The sequence below is a fragment of the Hyperoodon ampullatus genome, assembly GCF_949752795.1.
Source record: "Hyperoodon ampullatus genome assembly, chromosome: 2".
Lineage (NCBI taxonomy): Eukaryota > Metazoa > Chordata > Mammalia > Artiodactyla > Ziphiidae > Hyperoodon > Hyperoodon ampullatus.
In genome coordinates this window covers 54133918-54154661 of record NC_136915.1, presented here as the reverse complement: position 1 = coordinate 54154661, position 20744 = coordinate 54133918, and the positions used below count along the sequence as shown (strand labels likewise).

The following is a 20744-nucleotide window of genomic DNA, read 5'->3' as shown; positions in this document are numbered from 1 at the left end:
ATTCTGCTTGCTGTCTTTTTCAATCTGATGAGAGGCCTGGCACCTGTTGGAAAGGAGAGGTGCTTTCTTGGTACCTAAGGGAGTATCTGGAGAGGTCACTTGTATTTAGAGTCATCGGTATCGTGGATAAGTTCAGTTTCACAAACTTTACTGAATATCTAGCCTGTGATCCTGGTCAGGGAGACAGACACAGAGGCAGCAATTAGAATTTAGGTGACACCTGTGGCAGTTAAGGGCTGACAGGAGCAGTGTAAGCAGGAAGGCTGGCCACTGCACTTGGAGGAGATGCTGAGCGGAGCTTGGGGGACAGGCGGGAGCTGGCCAGTGTTCCTGGAAGAATGTTGGGTGTTTCAAGAAAGGCTCAGCTCTGCAAGGAAGCCTCTCACCATTCTGTCTTGGATAAGAAAGAATTTATTCTGGGAGAGGAAATGAGAAGGCTTACCTCTAACATATAGATAAACCAGAGAGGAAAAGTGGGTGGCTAGAAGGTCATGGGACCTGGTGAAATGGAGAGCTCTTTTTCCCTCAGCTTCCTGGTGAAATGTCTTATGCTTCTAGCCATTCTCTAGCCAATTCAGAGGGGATGGTTGATGATTATTTAAAATCTAACAGAAAGACAGTCTGCTCCTCAGTATATTTTTAAATATAACCTCAGAGTTCAAGGTACATTTCTGATTTTTTAAAAAAATTCTGGTGGTTTGGTCTGTGTACTAGTTAAATACTTTTAGCAGTTGAGAAAAGTGAATGTTGGTGTTCCATAGTCTCGTCCATCACATCATCCCATGCCTTTCAGTAAATTTGTTAATGTCCGTCTTGAGCAAGATGCTCCAGAGTCTTCCAAGGAAAATAAGAAATTTGATCCAGTGTAGTGGGACAAACACAGAATTCTACCCCCCGAAATGTTCATTTTAATCCAGATTCACTCCTGGGTGAGCCAAGGGAATTTGCTGAGTCTGTCTCATTTTCTTCACCTGTACAATGGGGATGCTCAGCCCTGCCTGGCTGCCTTAATCTGGTGTGAGGCCCTGAATGTGAAGTACTTTCCAAGTGTCCTGGGCTGGATGCAGGCAGCACTTCAGGGTGACACTCAGCTCTGGTATCAATTTCAGTGTGGGTTAGACAGGAATCTGCCCTCGCCTCTGAGAGCACATCTCGACAGGCAGTGTCTGTAAAGGTCAGAGCTGCTTCGACATGTCTTGCTGATGGGGCTTCATTTCCTAGGACAGCCTCGTTTGGCTAGAGCCACAGAAGGTCAAGGGGATAAGGTCCTCTCATCCTTTTGCTGAGCCTGCATACAGGAGCCCAGATGCTCTCCTGGTCTCGTTTTGATTGCACCCACCCCCCTGTATCTCCTTCAGGTCTAGTAGTGGTGCTGGATTTGCAGAGCCTGGAGCCTCTGTGCCTGCACCTCACACCTGCCTCTGTTCCAAAGAGCTGCGGCTGCAGTGGGCTGGCTGAGACTCTTCACGGCGCCTGCCTGGGATACTCTGGGACCTTCCTCCTCCACAGCTGCCTTCTCCCCGGCTCCTGCACCCGCCCTTCGGAAGTCACTGGTCCGCTCTGGAGCTGGATCCTTACAGTAGGTACTTCCTTGCTTTTCTCTTTCTGCCAGAATTGGGTGCATTTTGGTGCTGGGGCATCAGCTTCACATAGCGGCAGGAAGCAGGAGCTGCCAGTCTGGCCCCGGGAACTCACTGGTCATTGTTTCTTCTAGCTCTGCCCCGACAGACTTCCAGTCACTGATTGATCAGGGCAGCGAGCAGTCTGGGGATCGCTCACAGAAGCTTTGCTTGGCTGTGGGACCCAGGAGGCAGCCGGGGGAGGAGGTTTCTAAGGCAGAGCCTGGAAGAAGGAGGTGCACCACTGGAGGGTTTCAGCTCCTTAGGAGGCTGAGTTCTCTTTAGGAGCAAACTTATTAATGAGCCACTCAGCTGCAGGGAAGGAGGAGGAAAAGCATAATTAATTATGACCCCCCCACACCCCAGATAAGCGCCTAGCTTTGGGGGAGTGTGCAGAGGAAGGCATGCACCGTTTCAGCATCTTTAGATGCGTCCCTCTGAACTGGGAGCAGCTCTGGGAACTAACTTTCCGACTGAATGATTTGAGCTTTCTTCCTCTTTCTGCAAGATCCAGTATCAGCTTATTGAGCACTGAATTCCTTCCTGACCCCAGTCCCCCCTTCCCGTGAGCGAAAGGGAAGTCAGTATTTGCTTTTCCAGCAAGGTCACGGATCACCTGACCAAATCGTTAACAGCTGGGGAGCCAGTGCTGCTGTGCTGGACTCAGGAGCCATCGGCTCGGGTCCAGCAGCAGAACCCCGCTTTCCGGGAGGAGGTGACTCCCCCAGCTCCAGGCTGTGGCAGGGGGAGGATGCCAAGGGAAGGTAATGTGGTCCCAGCTTTCCTCCCGACGGTTTTCTCTTCTTCATGAAGCTCCAGATTCAACTGCTGCAGTGCAGGCAAAAATGACAGACACTTGCAGAAAACTGTGGGAACGAAGTTAATGAGATTGTGTTAATGTGTCATTTATTGAGCATGAGTTATCTCTTTGTTTCCTGGGTTGGTGGGAAGTGAGCTGGCTGGAGAACTCGGTTGATGGAATCCTTTTCGGGAGTGCATCTCACTTCCCCAGTGCCTGGACTTCAGCCCTCTTAATGTTAAGCAGTGCTGTCAGATGCCTCCTGCTGTTTAGCACAGGGGACGTTCCCACTTGGAGGCGTGGGGCCCTGGAGTGGGGAAACGGGAAGCTCTCATCATCTGGGGAGATCAGTATGAGGTATAAGTCATTTTTTTCCTCTCTTTCAGAAAGAGCGTTTTGTCTTTGCAAGAGGTCTTGCAGGGATTGACAGATTGCTGTTTGGTGTGCTACCTTGCTAAATATTTGACTTTGTAAGGTTGAATTCTCCAAGAATTCTCATGGCAATAAGGCTGTGCTTTGAGCCAAGTTTTCTTTTTAAGGAAATCCAAGGTGCTATTTATTTTGGCATGCAGCCTGTTCTGGGATGAAATATGGCATTTTTATTATTGCAGAATAAAGAGAGGTTTGAAGAGAACAAACGTACAGAACTAGGTTTCAGTTTCAGGGCTAAGTAGAGGAAGGTTTCTTTGTATTTGGATTTGAGGTTAAAAGTGAGATTGAAAATGGCATCATAAAAAGAATAACTGGGGAGAGGGAGAGGGTGGGGGTATAAATCGCCGGAGTTGGTCTGGCCCAGGGAAATCCACGCTCTTGGGCATGGACCCTGCTGGAACTGTTTCTAACGTGGCCTGGTAGTTACATATGGGCTAACACTGCTGTCTGCCAGCAACTGCCTCTTTGGTGGATTTTGTGCGGGCAGCCTCAGTCCTCACCTCTTCACTGCCCATTGGCTTTGAGAAGCAGTGTGGAGTGATGGAGTCGCACAAACTGTCCTGCCCCTAATTAACTGGGTAACTTTAGATTGGCCACATAGCCTCTTTGTTCCTCATTTGGAACTTGAAGATGATCTGCCACATGTTCGGGTATAGCTGGGCAGTGGGTGAGGGTGACATGTGGCCACAGAAATGAGTCCTGTAGGAGTTCTGACCTTCACAAGCTTAACAGAGGAGAAGAACTAGAGAAAGATCCAGCTATGTATACTCAAAACATCTAGAATATGATGAGCTCACGAGAGAGGTTGGGACCTAACTGGGCATTCTTGATCCTGGGATAGGCCATAAACAAATGAAAAGTTACATAGCACCACCAGGTATTACAATTCTGAACACTGGGGATACAGCTTAACAGAACGAGTAATAAATTGCTTCTAAGTCAAAATTTTAAATGCTCCAGGAGGTTGCAAAATTCCATTTTAAAGGGAAATGGTGTCCAACAAAGCTATTTTTCATATTCTGTTGTATTGCAAACAAAGTAGCATGTGTCAATGTAGCATTTAGTCTTTGATTCCACTCCCCTAAACACATCAAACATCCACCCACTCGAAGAAAACTCTCTTAGCTAAATTCCGAGATGTCCGTGCGAAGGACCACGGGCCAAGGTGGAGAAGGCCGGGGTGCGTGGAGCTGGAAGTGGCATAACTTGGGCATTATAGTCCCCCCTTTCCTGCAGAGCCCTTTACAGTGAAAGCTTTCTCGGCCCTCTTCAGAGAGTTGGGGTATCAACTAATTAATTTCTGTAGCCTTGGAAAGATTCATTTAGAAAAATTCAAGTCTAAGAGAACGATTAGAGGTCTCTATAGAGTTCTTTTTAATGAACTTTGACCCCAAGGGTGCTGCAGAATTATTTGAAGCTCTATGATCTGATATATGAAGGGCTGAACTGTAACTCTAACCAAGGGCAGTGGGTGTGATTGAACTCCCTGAGGTGATGGTGAGTTCGTGCAGCCAGAGGTCCATCTGCACCCAGGTGGCCACCTCCTGCTTAGGAGGAGCTTTGTTGCTTGGTGTCCAGCCTCGGAGAAGCAGATCGCACTTTGGTCAGGAGGACTTACAAAAGGAGTGGTGGAGGACTTACAAAAGGAGCGGTTCGGGCTTCCCTGGTGGTGCAGTGGTTGGGAGTCCGCCTGCTGATGCAGGGGACACGGGTTCGTGCCCCAGTCCGGAAGGATCCCGCATGCCGCGGAGCAGCTGGGCCCGTGGGCCGTGGCCACTGGGCCTGCGTGTCCGGAGCCTGTGCTCCGCAGCGGGAGAGGCCACGGTGGTGAGAGGCCCGCGTACCGCAAAAAAAAAAAAAAAAAAAGGAGCGGTTCTCCTTCTGCATGCCCAGAAGGTGCATCACATACACTGGGGGGAAAAGCAGAGAAGCATTGGAGTCAGAAACGTTTCCCCTCACAAAGAGAGCTGGGGATCAGTCACAGCATCAGTCTTGTTTACAGGGGTGGAAAAACGTTTACAGATCAGTTCTGTTCCCAGCACAGGCTTGGAGTCAACTAGACTTGAGAGCAAATCCTGCTCGAATACTTGCTTGTTATATGATTTGGGGCAGGCCTTCCAACTCTCTCAGCCTCAGTCTCCCTACCTGGAAAATGGGGACAATAACAATCCTCTTGGGGTTATGGTGAGGCTTGCGTGTGGTAATTCGAGTGTGTCAAGTGCTCCGAGCTCTTCCTGTTATTCAGTAATGTTTTGAGGGGGGAGGAGGAAGGAAGCAGAAGGAGAGGAGAGGCCGTGATGATGGGGGGGTGGGCATGTGTAGGGTTTGCATCCTCACCCTTTTCTTCCCCAGTTTTCACCTTGAAGCTGCCGGGCCTCTCCTGCCTGCCAGCCTGTGGGAGGCCCCACCCCTGGCTGCAGACTGCAGATCTGGGGCACTGAGATCGGCAGCAGTGTCCTCTGCCCAGGAACCTTCTCTTTCTTTTCTTTTTTTTTCCAATTGAGTTATAATTGACATATAACATTGTGTTAGTTTCAGGTGTCCAACATAATGATTTGATATTTGTATATGTTGTGAAACGACCGCCACAATAACTTTAGTTAACATCCACTATGTCAGATAGTTACAGTTTTTTTTCTTGTGACAAGAACTTTTAAGATCTACTCTCTTAGCAACTTTCAAAAATATAATACAGTATTGTTAACTATAGTCACCATGCTGTACATTTCATCCCCAGGACTTTTTATCTTAAAACTGGCAGTTTGTACCTTTTGATGCCCTTCACCCATTTTGCCCAGCCGTCACCCCCAACCCCTGCCTCTGACAGCCACTAATCTGTTCTCGATATCTATGAGTTCTTTTTTTTTTTTTGCGGTACGCGGGCCTCTCACTGTTGTGGCCTCTCCTGTTGCGGAGCACAGGCTCCGGACACGCAGGCTCAGCGGCCATGGCTCACAGGCCCAGCCGCTCCGCGGCATGTGGGATCTTCCCAGACCGGGTCACGAACCCGTGTGCCCTGTATCGGCAGGCGGACTCTCAACCACTGCGCCTCCAGGGAAGCCCTGAGTTCTCTTTTGTTTAATAAAGATTTCACATTCAGTGTTTGTCTTTGACTTATTTCACTTAGCATAATGCCCTTAGGGTCCATGCGTATTATCACAAATGGCAAGATTTCCTTCTTTTTTATGACTGAGTAATATTCCATTATGTATATACACTATGCACCACATCTTCTTTATCCGTTCATCCGTCAATGGACACTTAGGTTGTTTCAGAACCTCCTCTTTTTAACAAGGGCGACCCTCCCTCACCCCTGATTAGAAGCTTCCATGCTTCTCCGCTGTCAGCCTCCTTAGTGGCCACTTTTAGCCTCCAGGGCCATCCACATTCACCTTCCTTCTCCCTAACTTCTTCTCTGCTCCAGCTCCAAACTCAAGTACTGGTTGCCACAAAGGTAAGTGAGGTATTTAGCTTCTGTGATCTTTCTGCAAGGAGTGTCTCTGCCTATAGAAACCTTGTCTGCCCTTCCAGGCTCTGCCACTCCTGCATAGGCAAAGGCCGCTGCATGGAACGTGGTTATGGGGGGAACCGAGACAGGAGCAGGGTGCTAGCTTTGGAGGCAGCAGCAGCACTCCCAGAAAGAGGACACACCAAACTTTCTGTCGGGCAGACTTCAGACTTCCTCTTATTTGGCAGGCCTGATATTTCCCAGGCCTCTTCCCCAGTTTGCTTGTTTGTTCCCCATTTTCCATCCCAGGTGGCTGGGGGCCACCCCTTGTCCTTTTCTTACTCCCACGTCCTCCCAACCTTTCCCTCATCCCTGGTACGCTTCTCTGATCTGGAGTTCGTGGTCGAACACATTGGAATTCCTAAAACAACTCCACTTCCACTGCTGAGGTGTCACAGATGATTTATTATTCTGATGTGTGCGGAGTTAAATCATAAAAACCAATTTCCTAGGTGATTTACTGTACTGGGGGCAGGATCCAGGTTGTTTACCATTTGAAGAAATAGTTCTGGAAAAGGATTGAAACTTTGGGGAGAATTTATGATCAAACCTCAAGGTACCCTAATTCAGAGTCAGGAGAGTACGCTGCTTGCATAGTTACTGATGTCTTCCGGCTACCAGGCTTGACCTCCCCCTTGTTCTGCCCCTGGTTAGAAATCACCCCAAACTATTAGCTCCTAGTCAGTCCTTCCAATTAGCTCATCTTTTTTTTTGAATCTGATTGGGATGTCACAGATCACTTATAGGTACTCTGATTCCAGCTCTTCCAAAAAAATGGATTATAATTCTTTTACAATGACAGGAAGTGAGTAGATTTCAGCTCTTGATATTTTGGAAAGAGCACCATGCTGCTTGTCGGAGACCTGGGTACAGTTCCTTCACGAATGTGCTGAGAGGCCTTGCACAGAACAATTAACTTTTAAGCCTTAGTTTTCTCATCTGTCTAGTTGGACCAGAGGCTTCCTTTGGTGTCGACCACTGCTAACATTCCATGAAGACACACCCAAGATTATACTCTAGGAGTGCATATAGGCTTTTAATTTCCCTCCTTGGAGAGCTACGAGCACATGGGCACCCTGGGAGAAAGGCAAGGAGGGGTGTTACTTTTTATTTTTCTTGGTGCTATGTTCCCTCCATACTTATTCTAATTGTAATGAGACTCTTCACTTTTCCATCCTCTTTCTTTCAGACCACTCCAACAAATTGTACAGGCTTATCGGAAGAAGAGTGCCCAAGAGACTGGCGGTCAGCATTCTCTAAGATGGAGAAGACAGACGGTAGGCAGGATCCCTTGTATTCCCTGTTCTACAGTGAGCACTTGGGTTGGAAAGCGGTTATTACCATAAATCCTGGAAACAGCTCAGGTGAGGCCTACGGGAGACCGTCTAGGCGGTGCTGGGAAACCCAAACTGTGTGTTTCAGACATGAACAAGAGAAGGTAGTAGGGAATGAAAATGAAGGCTTATGTTTATATTGGAGTTGTGTACTTTTTGTAGTGTTTCTTATCCCTTCCAAGCACCAAGAAGGGAGCAGGATGATCTCACTCATTCACCTCATTTTAGAGATGAGGAACTTGAGGTCTAAAAATGAGGCACAATTTGGTAAAAGAGCCTGCATTCATACCTGTGTGATTTTCCAAGGCATTTCACTTCTTTGAGCTTCACTTCCCTCCTATATCAGTTAGCTTTGCTGTGTAACAAACCACTCAAAAATGTATTGACTTAGGGCTTCCCTGGTGGCGCAGTGGTTGAGAGTCCGCCTGCCGATGCAGGGGACACAGGTTCGTGCCCCGGTCCGGGAAGATCCCACATGCCGCGGAGCGGCTGGGCCCGTGAGCCATGGAGGCTGGGCCTGTGCGTCCAGAGCCTGTGCTCCGCAACGGGAGAGGCCACAACAGTGAGAGGCCCGCGTACCGCAAAAAAAAAAAAAAAAAAAAAGTATTGACTTAAAGATATTTATTATTTCTTAAAAGATTCTGTGGGTTGGCTAAGCCATTATTCTGGGCTGGGCCAGCTTGACTGATCTCTGCTGGACTTGTTCACATGTCTGTGGTCTTCTGGGTGACTTGTCCTGATGGTTTAGAATGGTTACACTCACATGTCTGGTGGTGGACTCCATGTCACCTAGGGCATTGGTGATGATTTGGCCGTGCGTCTTTTGTTGCCCAGCAGGCTAGTTGGGGTTTGTTCACGTGACGACAGAAGGGTTCCAAGCACAGCAAGAACAGACAAACTCCAATGTGCAAGCAACTTTCAAATCTCTGCATCTGTCACATTTGCTGTTGACCAAGTCACAAGGCCAAGCCTAGGGTCAGTGTGGGAGGGAAGTACACAAGGGTGGGTTATAATGGTGGCTATTTTTGCAAACAGTCTGCCACACCTTGTCTATAAGCAGGTATGAATACCTACTTCGCAGGGTTGGTAAAGGATTCAATGAGATAATGCATGTAAGGTTGCTGAGTAATAACTATCTAGCCCAATGAATATTCCCCTTTTCCTTCCCAGGAAACTTGCCAAACATCACAGACTAGACCCCGATCCCCTGACTTCTAATGAAATGCTTTTTCCAGATTACCCAATGTCAGGAAACAGGAGAGCCTATATGGCCCTTCACTGGTACAGGACTCAAGGATTGGACAGCAGCTCCAGCCCCGCCTTATCCTTCTTTCCAAATGCAGTTACCATATATTTCAAAAGTCTGCCTCTCTCCCCAGGGAGCTGCCTTTTCAGCGCATCCCTGAAAGTGGTCCCACAGAACACCAGCTAATTCCCTTAATGCCCCGGGGGCCTGTCATTCCTGCCTGCCTCATTTGTCCCCGCTCAGCATCCTTGGCACGGCTGCTTTCCACGTGATCACCCACAACTAGCTAAGAAAGGCACCCCTCCCTTCAAGCACACACATCTCACAAAATAAAGGCAGAGGAGGGAAAAGACAGCTTCCACTGTCTTGGCCTTTTGAAGAGATTCATTTAATTCCCCTTCTTTCTGGTTGTATTTTTGGCCACTTTCTCTCTAGTTTCTGTTTTTCCCATTTCCTTCAGAAACTGAGTATAGGCTTTTGGACTTTTTTCCTCATTTTAAATGCCTCTGATGGGTTCCCTTACTTGCACCCCACTTCACTTTTTCCCTCAGGGTAATGACTGTGGCCCCTTCCTCCTTCCCTTGTCTCCTTCTAATCCCTTTTCTCATGCCTACCTGTAAGTCTTAGGCTCATGACTGTGTTTGCAGGTCCTTTCCAACTTGGGTCTAGTGATCTGGGGTGCTTTCAGACTGAGACTCTGTAGGGAATTCTAGGTAGCTCTGAGCCTCATATATCTTACTTTTTTCTTCTCCCCTGACTCGTTTTTCCCAGTTTCTCCAGAATTATTTTCATGGACTCTCACTTCCTCTTGATGCTGTAGTCCTAACACAGAGTTAAATATTCAAGAAAGAGCACATTCTCCGTGAATCTCCCCCTGCCCCGTTCAGAGCTAGCCTGTCCTCGTCTTTTGGCCCCTTTGTTGAGTACCTATGCCATGTTCTCTACTGCATCGGTGCTAATAATCACAACTCTGTGAGTTAGGTATTCTTATCCCCACGTTACAAATGCAGAGACTGAGGCATAGGGAATTTAAATAATTTGCCCAGAATCACAGAGGCAGGAGGTAACAGAGGCAGGATTCAACTCCAGCCAGTTATGTGTTGGTTTGTCAGATCTGAAGTTCATTTTGAGCAGAGACAGTCCTCCTAATTAATTCTCACCCTGGCCCAATGCCTGGAATTCTGAGCTCCTGCATACCTATCACCAGGTAGAATTAAAAAGAGCAGAACTTAATGTGAGCATAGATCTCCCAGCATATCAGATCAAGCTCCCTCATTCAAGGTCCAGCATTCCTCTTGCACTGGGAGAAAGAGAAGGAATGCAGAATGGTGGGTGGCAGGCACAGCAGCACAGTGTGTGTGTGTGTGTGTGTGTGAGAGAGAGAGAGAGAGAGAGAGCGAGGAGAGAGACCCCATAGTGTAGCTTAGGAAAGCACCTATTAAACCCGTCATCCTGGATAACTGCTCAGTCTCCCTGACTTCTTTGATTCACCTCAATCTCCCTTGTGCAGTATTTTCCCTTGGAACCTGCTGTTCCTCATTTGATGCTATTATTGTATTTGTGCTCTGGACCTGCTCTCAGAGGCTGATGGGCAAATCAGTTCATTTCTACCGAATTGAGGCAGTAAGCAGATAAATAATGCAGTCTCTCCTTTGGAGTGTTCTTTGCCTTCTGGGTCATAAATCTCCTCCCTATTTAACTTTAGACAAATATCTCCTCTCTGATTTGGCTTGTTCCTATAATCCAGGAGGCTGCTGAACTGGCCAGTAGGCCTAAGAGTATAGCCAAGTGCAGCTGGGAAACTAACAAAGAACAATTGCTGTCATTGAGACTACAAGTGTGCCTCTTTGGGAGAAAGCAGGTTTGTAAAAAATCATGCGGGTGCATGGGAACTTATTGGAGTTTTTTGGATGCTGGAGGAGTGTTTACTCCTTATCTGCCTGGAGTCCAGGTATCTGCACCGAAGCTCTGGAACCCAACTTGGACCAACCCTGTGGATCAGCACCAATGCCTTGCTGTGTTCCCTGCTGAGGCTGAGACTTACTCACCCACAGGCCCTGCAACTTTACTTAGCACTGAGGCTGGTAGGGTCGATTGTGTCAGTGTTCAAGGGTTCAGCCTTTATGTGTCTACTTGGCTTCTTTAGTTCTTTGGAGATAACTGTACTTCCCTAAGCACAGTTCCTGTGCCCCAAGCATGTAGCACTGGCCAGAAGGACAGATCAGACAGGCAAGTGGGAAGAGCTCAGTCCAAATACGTCATCACTCTTAGGGAGAAAGCAGCCCTATATGTGCCCCAGGTAATGCCATCATTTGCACCTCTTCTTGAACCTCCCCCTTCCTTCCATTCCCTTCGCTTCTTTCACCTTGACCATGTCAGCAATCTCCCAACTGGTCTTCAGGCCTCTGGTTTGTTCTTCTTCTAATCCTCTGTAAGAATGCTCACTGTGAAATCACATTTGACCAAGTCACTCCCTTGTGTAAAACCCTTTGATGACTCCCACTGCCTAGAGAGTAAAGTCAAAGCTTGTTGGCATGCATACAAGTGGCTCCCTGATCTGGCTCTTGCTGACCTTTCCAATTTTGTCTTTTTCTACTCCTCATCCTTCTCTTCCACACATATCAACTGTGTTTACAGAACCCTGAATTACTATGGATTTTCACACCTTAATGCATTTGCCCATTCTCTGACATATATCTGATCTGTCCTGGCTATCTATTGCTGCATAACAAACCACCCCAAAGCTTAGTGGCTTAAAACAATCATGCATTATTAACACAAGTTCAGCTGAGTGGTTCTCATTTGGAGTCCCTCCTGTCCTTGAAATCAGATGATGGCTGAGGCTGGAGTCATCTGAAGTTCTTTTACTTATGCCTGGCACCTGGGCTAGGATGTCTGGAACAGCTCAGGCTGGTGAGGCATCTCTCACCATCTCTTTACATGAACCCTCTCTGGAGCTACTTGGGCTTCCTCACAGTATGGCAGTCTCGGGGAAGTTGGACTCCTTACATGACATCTGGCTTCCCCGAGTGTGCATTCTAAGAGACGCAGGTAGAACTTAGAGGCTTCTTATGACCTAATCTTGGCATTCTCTCAATGTCATTTCTGCCATTTTCTTTTGGTCAAAGCAGTCACAGGCCAGCTGAGACTCAAAAGCATAGAGAAATGGACCCCACCTCTCAATATAAGATTCCCTTGCCTGTCTAGAGAAGGTAGGAATTGATAATGGCCATCTTGGAGATAAACAGCTACAATGTCTTTCACCCTCTTGTGTTCTCCTGGCAAACTGCTATTTATTCATTTAACACCCAGTTATATGTCGCTCTTATGAAGTCATCCCTCTTCAACCAAGGCAGAATTAGCCTCTAAGTCCAAGAAAGTTTTTCTGAGAAACTAGGAAAATAAGTCAAGAAGGAACACTGGTCCTTGAGCATGTATCTGTTACCATCCTTGTCATACTGTATCGTACTTGTTGGTGTTTCTCCTACTTGACCATACTTTTTTTTTTGAGAGTAGAGCTATACCTGATTCATCTCTGTGTCCTTAAGATCTATCTTAGCAACCAACAGAGGTGCTCAATAAATAGTGGTTGAGGTAAGTGAATTCAATTACTGCTATTTTGTCATTTTTCCCCCAGGGCCTATTACTCTTGGAGTCAAGCAATCAGTCAGACACAAAGAATTTGAGGATCCCCTCCTATGTACCCAGCGAGTCAGTTTCCATTAGGGGGCTTCAGTTCTCTGTAATTTGGACTTCCACAAAGATAATAACTATAATATTGAGTGTGTATTGAATGTTCATCATGTGCTAGGCATTGTTCTAAGCACTTCATATGTATAATCAGTCCTCACAATCTCATCTTACCTGGTTTATTGCTCTCTTATGGATGATGAGACACAGGGAGGCTAAGTAATTTCCTCAAGGTCACAGAGCTGAAATATAGACCAGGCTCCAGGATCTGTATTCTTGGCCTCTGTGCTCTCCACTAATGTCCTCTCCTGAACTCAGCATTTTCAGAGCATGTTTAGCAGAATGTCACAGAGATAATAAAGGGTGTCACATTAGGAACATGAAAACAACAAAGATTACTTAACCCGAGGAAGATGCGAATTGGAGACAAATCCCTATGGATTCAAATAATCAAAGGACTGACTTGTTCTCAGCATCCTCTGCTGGAGTCAAGATCAGTGGTGCCTTGGTGTGATGGAGAACTTTCTCATCGTGATATTCTCCTGATACTTTGGGCTGCTCTGAAAAATCATGAGCCCCACACCTCTTGGAGGAATGTTTGCCAATGTCCCTTTTGACATTGATTGTCCCATTTTCCTCCACCACCTTTTTTTCCAGTTTGTGAAAAAGGTGGTATTTCCTTACCTGGCATGAGTTTTTGAAAGTGAAACTTGTTTGTTAAGCACTACGCAGTTTTCCAGTGGAAAAGGGCATAGGCTGTGCATGATTATGGGTGCCCATTCTGAGCTTCACGTACCTAGAGGCTCAGCCATCAGAGGAAGCTTAAGTAATGCAGGAGGCACAGCTCCTTGATATCTCTGGCTTTAGCAAGATTTACTAGGACCTATTTGAATAATGCAAGGTCCTTTTTTAATATTGAGACAATCGTGTATCTCATTCTTTGAAAACGTCCATATTCATAATTACAAATTAGTACCCTGATTTGGCAAATTCCTGGCCACAGTGGTAACTGAAATGCCATACTGCAAATTGGAAACTATTCCCTCTACCTATTTCCTTGGAGACACTGGCTAAGTCCACATTGATTTAATAACAGGATTTCTCAGCCCAGCCAAAAGACGGTGAGCATCACAGCATAATTCAAAGGCTGGAACATTTAGGAGAACACTTATGCGAGAGATATTAGGTCTCACTGCCTGTCTTTCTCATTAACGTTGTGCTTCTTTTTCACATGTCTTATGTCTCCCAGCCAAAGACCAGTCCTCTCAGGGGGATGAAGAGAAAGACCCTCCAAAGAGCCACCCCTACTCCGTGGAGACCCCATATGGCTTCCACTTAGACCTGGACTTCCTCAAGTATGTGGATGACATCGAGAAGGGAAACACCATCAAAAGGATTCCTATCCACAGAAGGGCCAAGCAGGCCAAGTTTAGCACTTTGCCCCGAAACTTCAGCCTTCCCGACAGCGGGGCTCGCCCCCATGCTGCTCTTTCCCACCCGAACTGGCCCCCAGTGGTGCCAAGTAAGGTGTCGCTCGGGACAGAGGCGCGAGCCCAGCCACTGCCGCTTGGTGATCACCCCCAAGCCGCCGGCGGGAGAGAGGCGAGCTACCACCGGAAGGCGCTGCTGACGGAGACGGCCAGACAGCTGGAGGCTGCTGCTCCCCGGGAGGCTGAGGTCGCCTCCGGGAGTGGACGGCCCCAGCTCTTGAGAGCATCCAGCATGCCAGCCACGCTGCTGCAAAACAGGGCCTCGGAGGACCCAAGCCTAAACTCAGGGCCCCCGACCCCGCCCGCCCTCCCCCCACTTCAGGGCGAAGGCGGTGTCTGTGATGGTGCCTTTGGTCCTGCGGAAGGATTTGCAGGTTTTTCCAACTCCACCCAGGGAGCAGCAGCCCAACCAGAAGCCAGAGAGTCCGGAGACCTGGTGCCAGGAATACCGGAGCTGATCCTGAAGGGGCCTGAGCCTCCAGAGGGTGAAGAAGAAGCTGCAGGTCACCTCCCTGTCTCAAGTCCTCCTTTCTCAGCACTTGTAGTTCTAGAGGATGCAGAAGACCAGCAGGAAAGCAGACAAGCCGAGGTGGCGGTCACGACCCCTGGCTCCCCAACACCAAGCCCCCCACCTCTGCCATCACCCGTCCCTGAGAATGAGCTCCCCCTGGAAGAAATCGAGCTCAACATCAGCGAGATCCCACCGCCGCCACCTGTAGAAGTAGACGTGAGAAGCATCGGCATCCGGGTCACGGAGGAAAGCCTGGGCCTTACCTCCGTGGATCCTGGCAGCATCTCCAGCCTGAAGCAGCAGCTCTCGGGCCTTGAGGGCGAGTTGTCTGGAAGAACTGAGGAACTAGCCCAAGTCAGAGCTGCCCTCCAGCGGCAGGAGGAGGAAATCAAGGCTAGGGGGCAGAGGATTCGAGAGCTAGAGTGCACTGTAGCTCAACTGACAGAAAAGCTTAGCCACGAGAACACCAAAGATGCTCAGGGCCAGACTGATGCCATGGTCAACACTGACCCTCTGCAAGGACTCTTGACCAGGGAGTCGTGTGACAAGAACATTGGGGTCAACCTTATGGGCAACACAAGATCTGAAAGCTGGGGGGCCTGGGGAAAGGGGAATGGCGTCCTGTGGAGGCAGGAAAGTCACAAATGGGAGGATCGGAGCCCAGCAGAATTTGTGTCACCATCCCAGCTGTCACTGCCACAGGGATCCGAGATGGTCCTCACCCCCTCTTTACATAGCTGCCTCTCCACTGAGCTCAGGATCGAAGAAGGATGCTCTGACCAGGAGGGAGGCCGTCCGGTAGGAGCCGAGGGTCCAGTCAGGGGAGCAAGAGGCTCTCCAAGGAGCAGCGAGAGAAAGGCTCCCCCAGCAGGGAGGAAGGAGGCCGGTTCAGAGCTCCCGGGGAAGGAGCGCCCAGGAAGGCCACCGAGCTCACCCACCACCGATGCCACTATTGGGCAGTACGTTAAGAAGATCCAGGAACTCCTGCAGGAGCAGTGGAGCTGCCTGGAGCATGGGTACCCGGAGCTGGCCCGTGCCATCAAGCAGCCCGCCTCCAAGCTCAGCAGCATCCAGAGCCAGCTACAGAGCTCCCTCAACCTGCTGCTGTCCGCCTACTCGGCCCACACTCCACCCCAGAAGGAGCCCCCGGGCCCCTCTTCCTCCCCGCCGACGGGTAAATACGGGTGCCTGAGATGGGGAACCATTGCTCCTTGACGAGTCAAAGGGGAAAAGGGTTTTAATTGCATGCATATGTTTTTTTTTTAAAGGTTTAAGCACATCCAGGAACCCAGTGGAATAAAAACTGATCTCTGTGACAGTGGAGGCTTGGAACCTCTGCTCTTGTCCTTGCTCTAACGTTGGGACTGACTGCAGGGCCACCACATACAGCCGTTCACATAGCACAGGGCACAAAGGTGCCAGAGGGTAAATGGGAGTTGAAACCCAGCCCACACTTGCCAAGCCTGCAGCACTGTGTGTCTGTCCAGAGAGGTGCCTCTTTCTCATTTGCATTGTGCGGAGGCAACGTCTAGGGTGAAGAAAGGCCCTGGCTGTGAGTGCTTTAAACCTCTGCCTTCCTTAATTGTTTCTTGGGCTCTTGCATTCCTGTGGTCCTGCCCAGTTCTTGCACATTAGAGGTTTTTTGTAGCCTTGTTTTGGAGGATCATTATATTGAGAGCTGAAGTATTTTACTGAATTATTTTCTCTCTCTCTCTCTCTCTCCCCCTCTGTGTCTCTGTGTGTGTGTGTGTGTGAGAGAGAGAGAGAGAGAGAGAGAGAGAGAGAGAGAAATTGGGCGATACTCACATGTGGAAGTCGACCCTTTGGCAGAGCGGCTCTTCCTCCCATAACAGATCACGCACTCTGGAGTTAAGTGGAACCATATTTTGCTTTGCTCAACGGGCAGCAGCGTGTGAGTCTGCTTCCTGCCGCAGATCACAAATTGGCTGTTTTCTCATTATTTCGGTGCTAGTTCTCATCTTACTCATTGTGAATTGCCTCCTGTAACTTTGAGCCCAGCAAAAGAAGACTTGTGCTCTTGCTCATGTGATTTCCGTGGCTACCCCACATCACAAGTGTCATCTAGCTTGTGAGTCAAGAAGGACCGCTGGGGTGCCCTCGAGCAGAAGTGGGTGCTGGACCAGGGGTCAGGAGGCCTAAGTTCTACTCCTGCTCTGCCATTCACTGAGCAAATCTGAGCCTCAGATTTCCCCAGACTAAGATATAGGGTCAACAGTGGCACTCACACCACATGGTTCAAGAATGCTCCAATAACTCTACTCTGCAATCCAAACGTAGAGGGTTTGTGAACTGGAACAATTTGGCTGGCATTGACCAGAAGGCTGGGGCACCTCAAAGACCCTCAGTATATTTGATTTAAATTATCTAGTTCCCTTTCTGCCTCTTCACACACCTTCAGCCTGTGTGCCCTCAAAGCAAGAGTCCCAGTTCTGCTGCATTCTGGGGCGTCCCCAAGATCATGCTAACCTGTGATGTTGTGTCTGCCTAGAGATCTCCCCGTCGACCAGCCTTAAATCCATAATGAAAAAGAAAGACTATGGCTTCCGTGCAGGAGGTAATGGGACCAAAAAGAACCTTCAGTTTGTTGGGGTTAACGGTGGGTAAGCATCGCTCGTGAAGCCCAGACTGCCCTCCACACTACCTCTCCTGCTGTTGTCCTGAGCACTCTCTTTTCCTGGGGGAAGCATCTGGTTTTCATTCTTCTTCAAGGGAATTAATCTCAACGGCCCTTTAAAACTCCCTCTCGGGTTTGCATGTGTTTGGCTTCTTGCCAGCTGTGGTAGTCTGTTGGATCCTGTGCTTTTAATATGTCTTGGCTTTGGTGTTCCCCGGGGCCAGGATTCTGGTGCCTTCTGCTAGTTTGGGGACACATGAGCCCTTTAAGGAAGACGTTTAATCTGAACCGTAACTGAACCTAGGACAAATTCTTAATTTGTAGAACTTCAAATTTCATCCTTTTAATTTTTTCCTTCCTTTAACTAACTTACGGCAAACCAGACCAACTTTTTTAGGATGAAGAAAAATGATCAATGTCTATTGACTCAGAACGTGAACCAGACCTTATATAGTGTAGAGAGTAAATCACTGGATTTAGAATATTTGCTAAATCAGTCATTCAACAAACATTTATTAAGTACCGATGATGTGTTTGGTGGTAGGGATAAAAAAGTCAAATAAATCATTGTCCCAGCCTTTAACTCACAGTTTGGACATGGGCTGAGATAAGACGGAAGTAAAGGGAGAACGCTGACAGGATGAGTTGAACACTAGTAGAGAAAGAAGTGGAGGATGGTGGGAAAGCCCAAAGCAGGGGCACCAGGCCCAGCCAGGGGTGGGCCCAGGAGGCTGCCTGGAACAGGTCAGAACCCCTGCTAATTTGGGTGAGACCAGAAGGAAGACACCCAATTCAGACAAGTGTGACGTCACTACTGTGGCAGGTTCTGTGAGGGGAATGTCAGAAAGATTGAAATGAGATGTCATAGGAGGGTTGCTGTTCTCATGCCTGCTGACGCCAGACAATGGCCAGAGGAGAAACCATTTTTTTCTGAGCTTTCCCCAGTTTGTGTACAGAAAGCAGAATCAGACTCACCTCAAAGTCTAAAGCAGGTCCCATCTCTCCCCTGCTTAAATACTTGCAAAAGTGCCAGCTTTTGTTTTTTGTTTTTTTAATATTTATCTATTTATTTATTGGCTGCTTCGGCTCTTAGTTGCGGCACGGGCTCTTCCTTGCAGTATGCAGGCTCCAGAGCGCCTGGGCTGTGTAGTTGCAGCACACAGGCTCAGTTGCCCCGTGGCACGTGGATTCTTAGTTCCCCAATGAGGGATCGAACTGGCATCCCCTGGATTGCAAGATGGATTCTTAACCACTGGCCCACCAGGGAAGTCCCCCAAAGTGCCAGCTTTGTACCAAAACCTGGAGGTCCATCTCGTGACTACAGCCTGCCTCATCCCCCGTCACTGGCTCCGGGCTTTCTTCCCTTAAACATGCTCAGTCAGGCTGATCTTGGGGCCTTTGCATTTGCTGTTTCCTCCACTTAAAGTTCTCTCCCAGATATCCCTCAGTATCTGTCAGTCTGGTGCAGTGGTTCTCAACCTTGACTGCACCTTGGAAACCCTGGGGGAGCCTTAAAAATACTGATGCCTGGCTCCCCCTCCTGGAAGACTCCGGTTTAATTAGTCTCGGGTGCAGTACAGGTATTGGGAACTTTAAACACCCTCAGGTGATTCTAACATGCAGCCAATGTTAAAAACTTCTGCTCTAATTAAAGTAGCCCCTTCGGGCTTCCCTGGTGGCACAGTGGTTGAGAGTCTGCCTGCCGATGCAGGGGACACGGGTTCGTGCACCGGTCCGGGAGGATCCCACATGCCGCAGAGCGACTGGGCCCGTGAGCCATGGCCGCTGAGCCTGCGCGTCCGGAGCCTGTGCTCCAAAACGGGAGAGGCCACAGCAGTGAGAGGCCCGCGTACCGCAAAAAAAAAAAAAAAAAAAAAAAGTAGCCCCTCCTCCCATCACACTATCCCATGGCCTGTTATTAGTTAACTCATTGCACTTATCATTATCTGAATATATTGTTTACGTGTTTATTTTCTGCCTTTCCCTACTTAGAGTTTAAGCTCAGTTAGGATAGGGACTTTGGTTATAACATTTAGAACGGTGCCTGGCACATAGTAGGTATTCAGTAAATGTCTGTTGAATGAATGAATGAACTTCCAGGTGGAGCTTTTATGAAGCAATTCTAAGATAAGAACTGTTTGGTAAACTTAATACGTCCCGTTTTCTTAATCACAAAAGCAAAATGTTGTGCCAAGCACAGTAGAGGAAGAAATATCTGGGGTTTGAACAAGACAGAATGTGAGCATACCAGGGAGCAGTCTGGGTTTGCAAATCCAGTGAGCACAGGGCCTTTACATAGGGACCACCATTCAGATAAAGGGCATGAGGGGGTTCAGTAGAAGCTGTGGCCACTGGTCTCCCCTGGTCTCTGTGGCAGTGCCAGTAGGCCAAGAACCTGAAATCTTCATCTTAACTGGAGCATCCTCCATCGGAGGTCTCCTGTTGACCATCAGCAGAGGGATCAATACATCTTCCAGAACTTTCCTCTCTGGTCTCTGGTCTGCCACCTCAATAGAGTTGCATATAACTGAACATAAGGATCATTGCTGGGGAGGGAAGGCCAGTCAAATGGCCCACGCCCTCACTTTTGCTGTTTTAAGCCGTGGTTGAAACAGCAACTGAGAAAGGCAGGCGCTAGGTTCAAGTATCCCAACTGTTCACGTGTCCCATAGAACCCTGCCAGGAGTGAACACAGATGTTTCCTCCCTTGTCAGCTGTAAGCTGGGATAGAACAGGGTGGCCAAAGGGAGGCTTCACAGTCACCCAGAGATGTGAAGATTTGTTAGGCAATTCAGAGAACTCAGGATGGAGGATGTTTGCCTAGATCTGGGTCCCTCTCAGGACAGGCCATTAGGGTTCCAGAATCAAATGCTTTCATGAGAGCCTTGGATACGTGGATCATCTGAATGCATCAACCAATTAGGCCATGGGCTGTTTGTGTGTTTGTTGCAAAGAGCTTAGTTAATTACCCTTTTCCCCAAATGGCCTCCAGCGTTAAAGGTACAGAGCCCTTAAAAGCATGTTCCTCTGACAGTAGGTTTCCTGGGAGTCCCCTTACCCAGCACTGCAAGTGTAGAGAATGCAGGATGAGGTTAGCAAGCCTGGAAGTGTTATTTGAAGCCCACCGAGTTCTCATTGGTGTTGACACAAGCATCGGGCAGGAAGCACGGAACGAGTGACCTTGTCTCCTTTCCCAGCTATGAGACCACCTCGAGTGAGGAGACCAGCAGTGAGGACACCTCCCCAGAAGACTTGTCTGACAGCGAGGCCGAGAAGAAATGTGATGGCCCAGAATATAGGCGGGGCAAGGATGCCCACCTCAGCTACAAGGCGGGGCAGGGCATTCCTGAGGGCACCCGTGACACAGACCAGGAAAGCGGGCCTGGGGAAGAGCTTCCCCATCCCAAGGCTGAGAGGTGAGTCAGATGGGGACAGATGGGGCACTTGATCCTCTGAGAAAGAGCAAGGGCATTTATTCAC

At 48.6% G+C, this 20744-nt stretch overlaps 1 protein-coding gene across 1 annotated transcript in view; it reads left to right on the top strand.

The window, feature by feature from the left end:
- Positions 1–7619: 7619 nt before the first annotated feature.
- KANK4 (KN motif and ankyrin repeat domains 4) overlaps positions 7620–20744 on the top strand; it is a gene marked incomplete at both ends in the record, with an annotated part of 31837 nt that continues 18712 nt past the window's right edge. The window contains 4 exons of the mRNA XM_079696886.1: positions 7620–7635; positions 13878–15803; positions 17139–17250; positions 20462–20680. Of these exons, the coding sequence (XP_079553012.1) occupies positions 7620–7635; positions 13878–15803; positions 17139–17250; positions 20462–20680 (2273 nt within the window). The remainder of the gene's footprint in view (positions 7636–13877; positions 15804–17138; positions 17251–20461; positions 20681–20744) is intronic.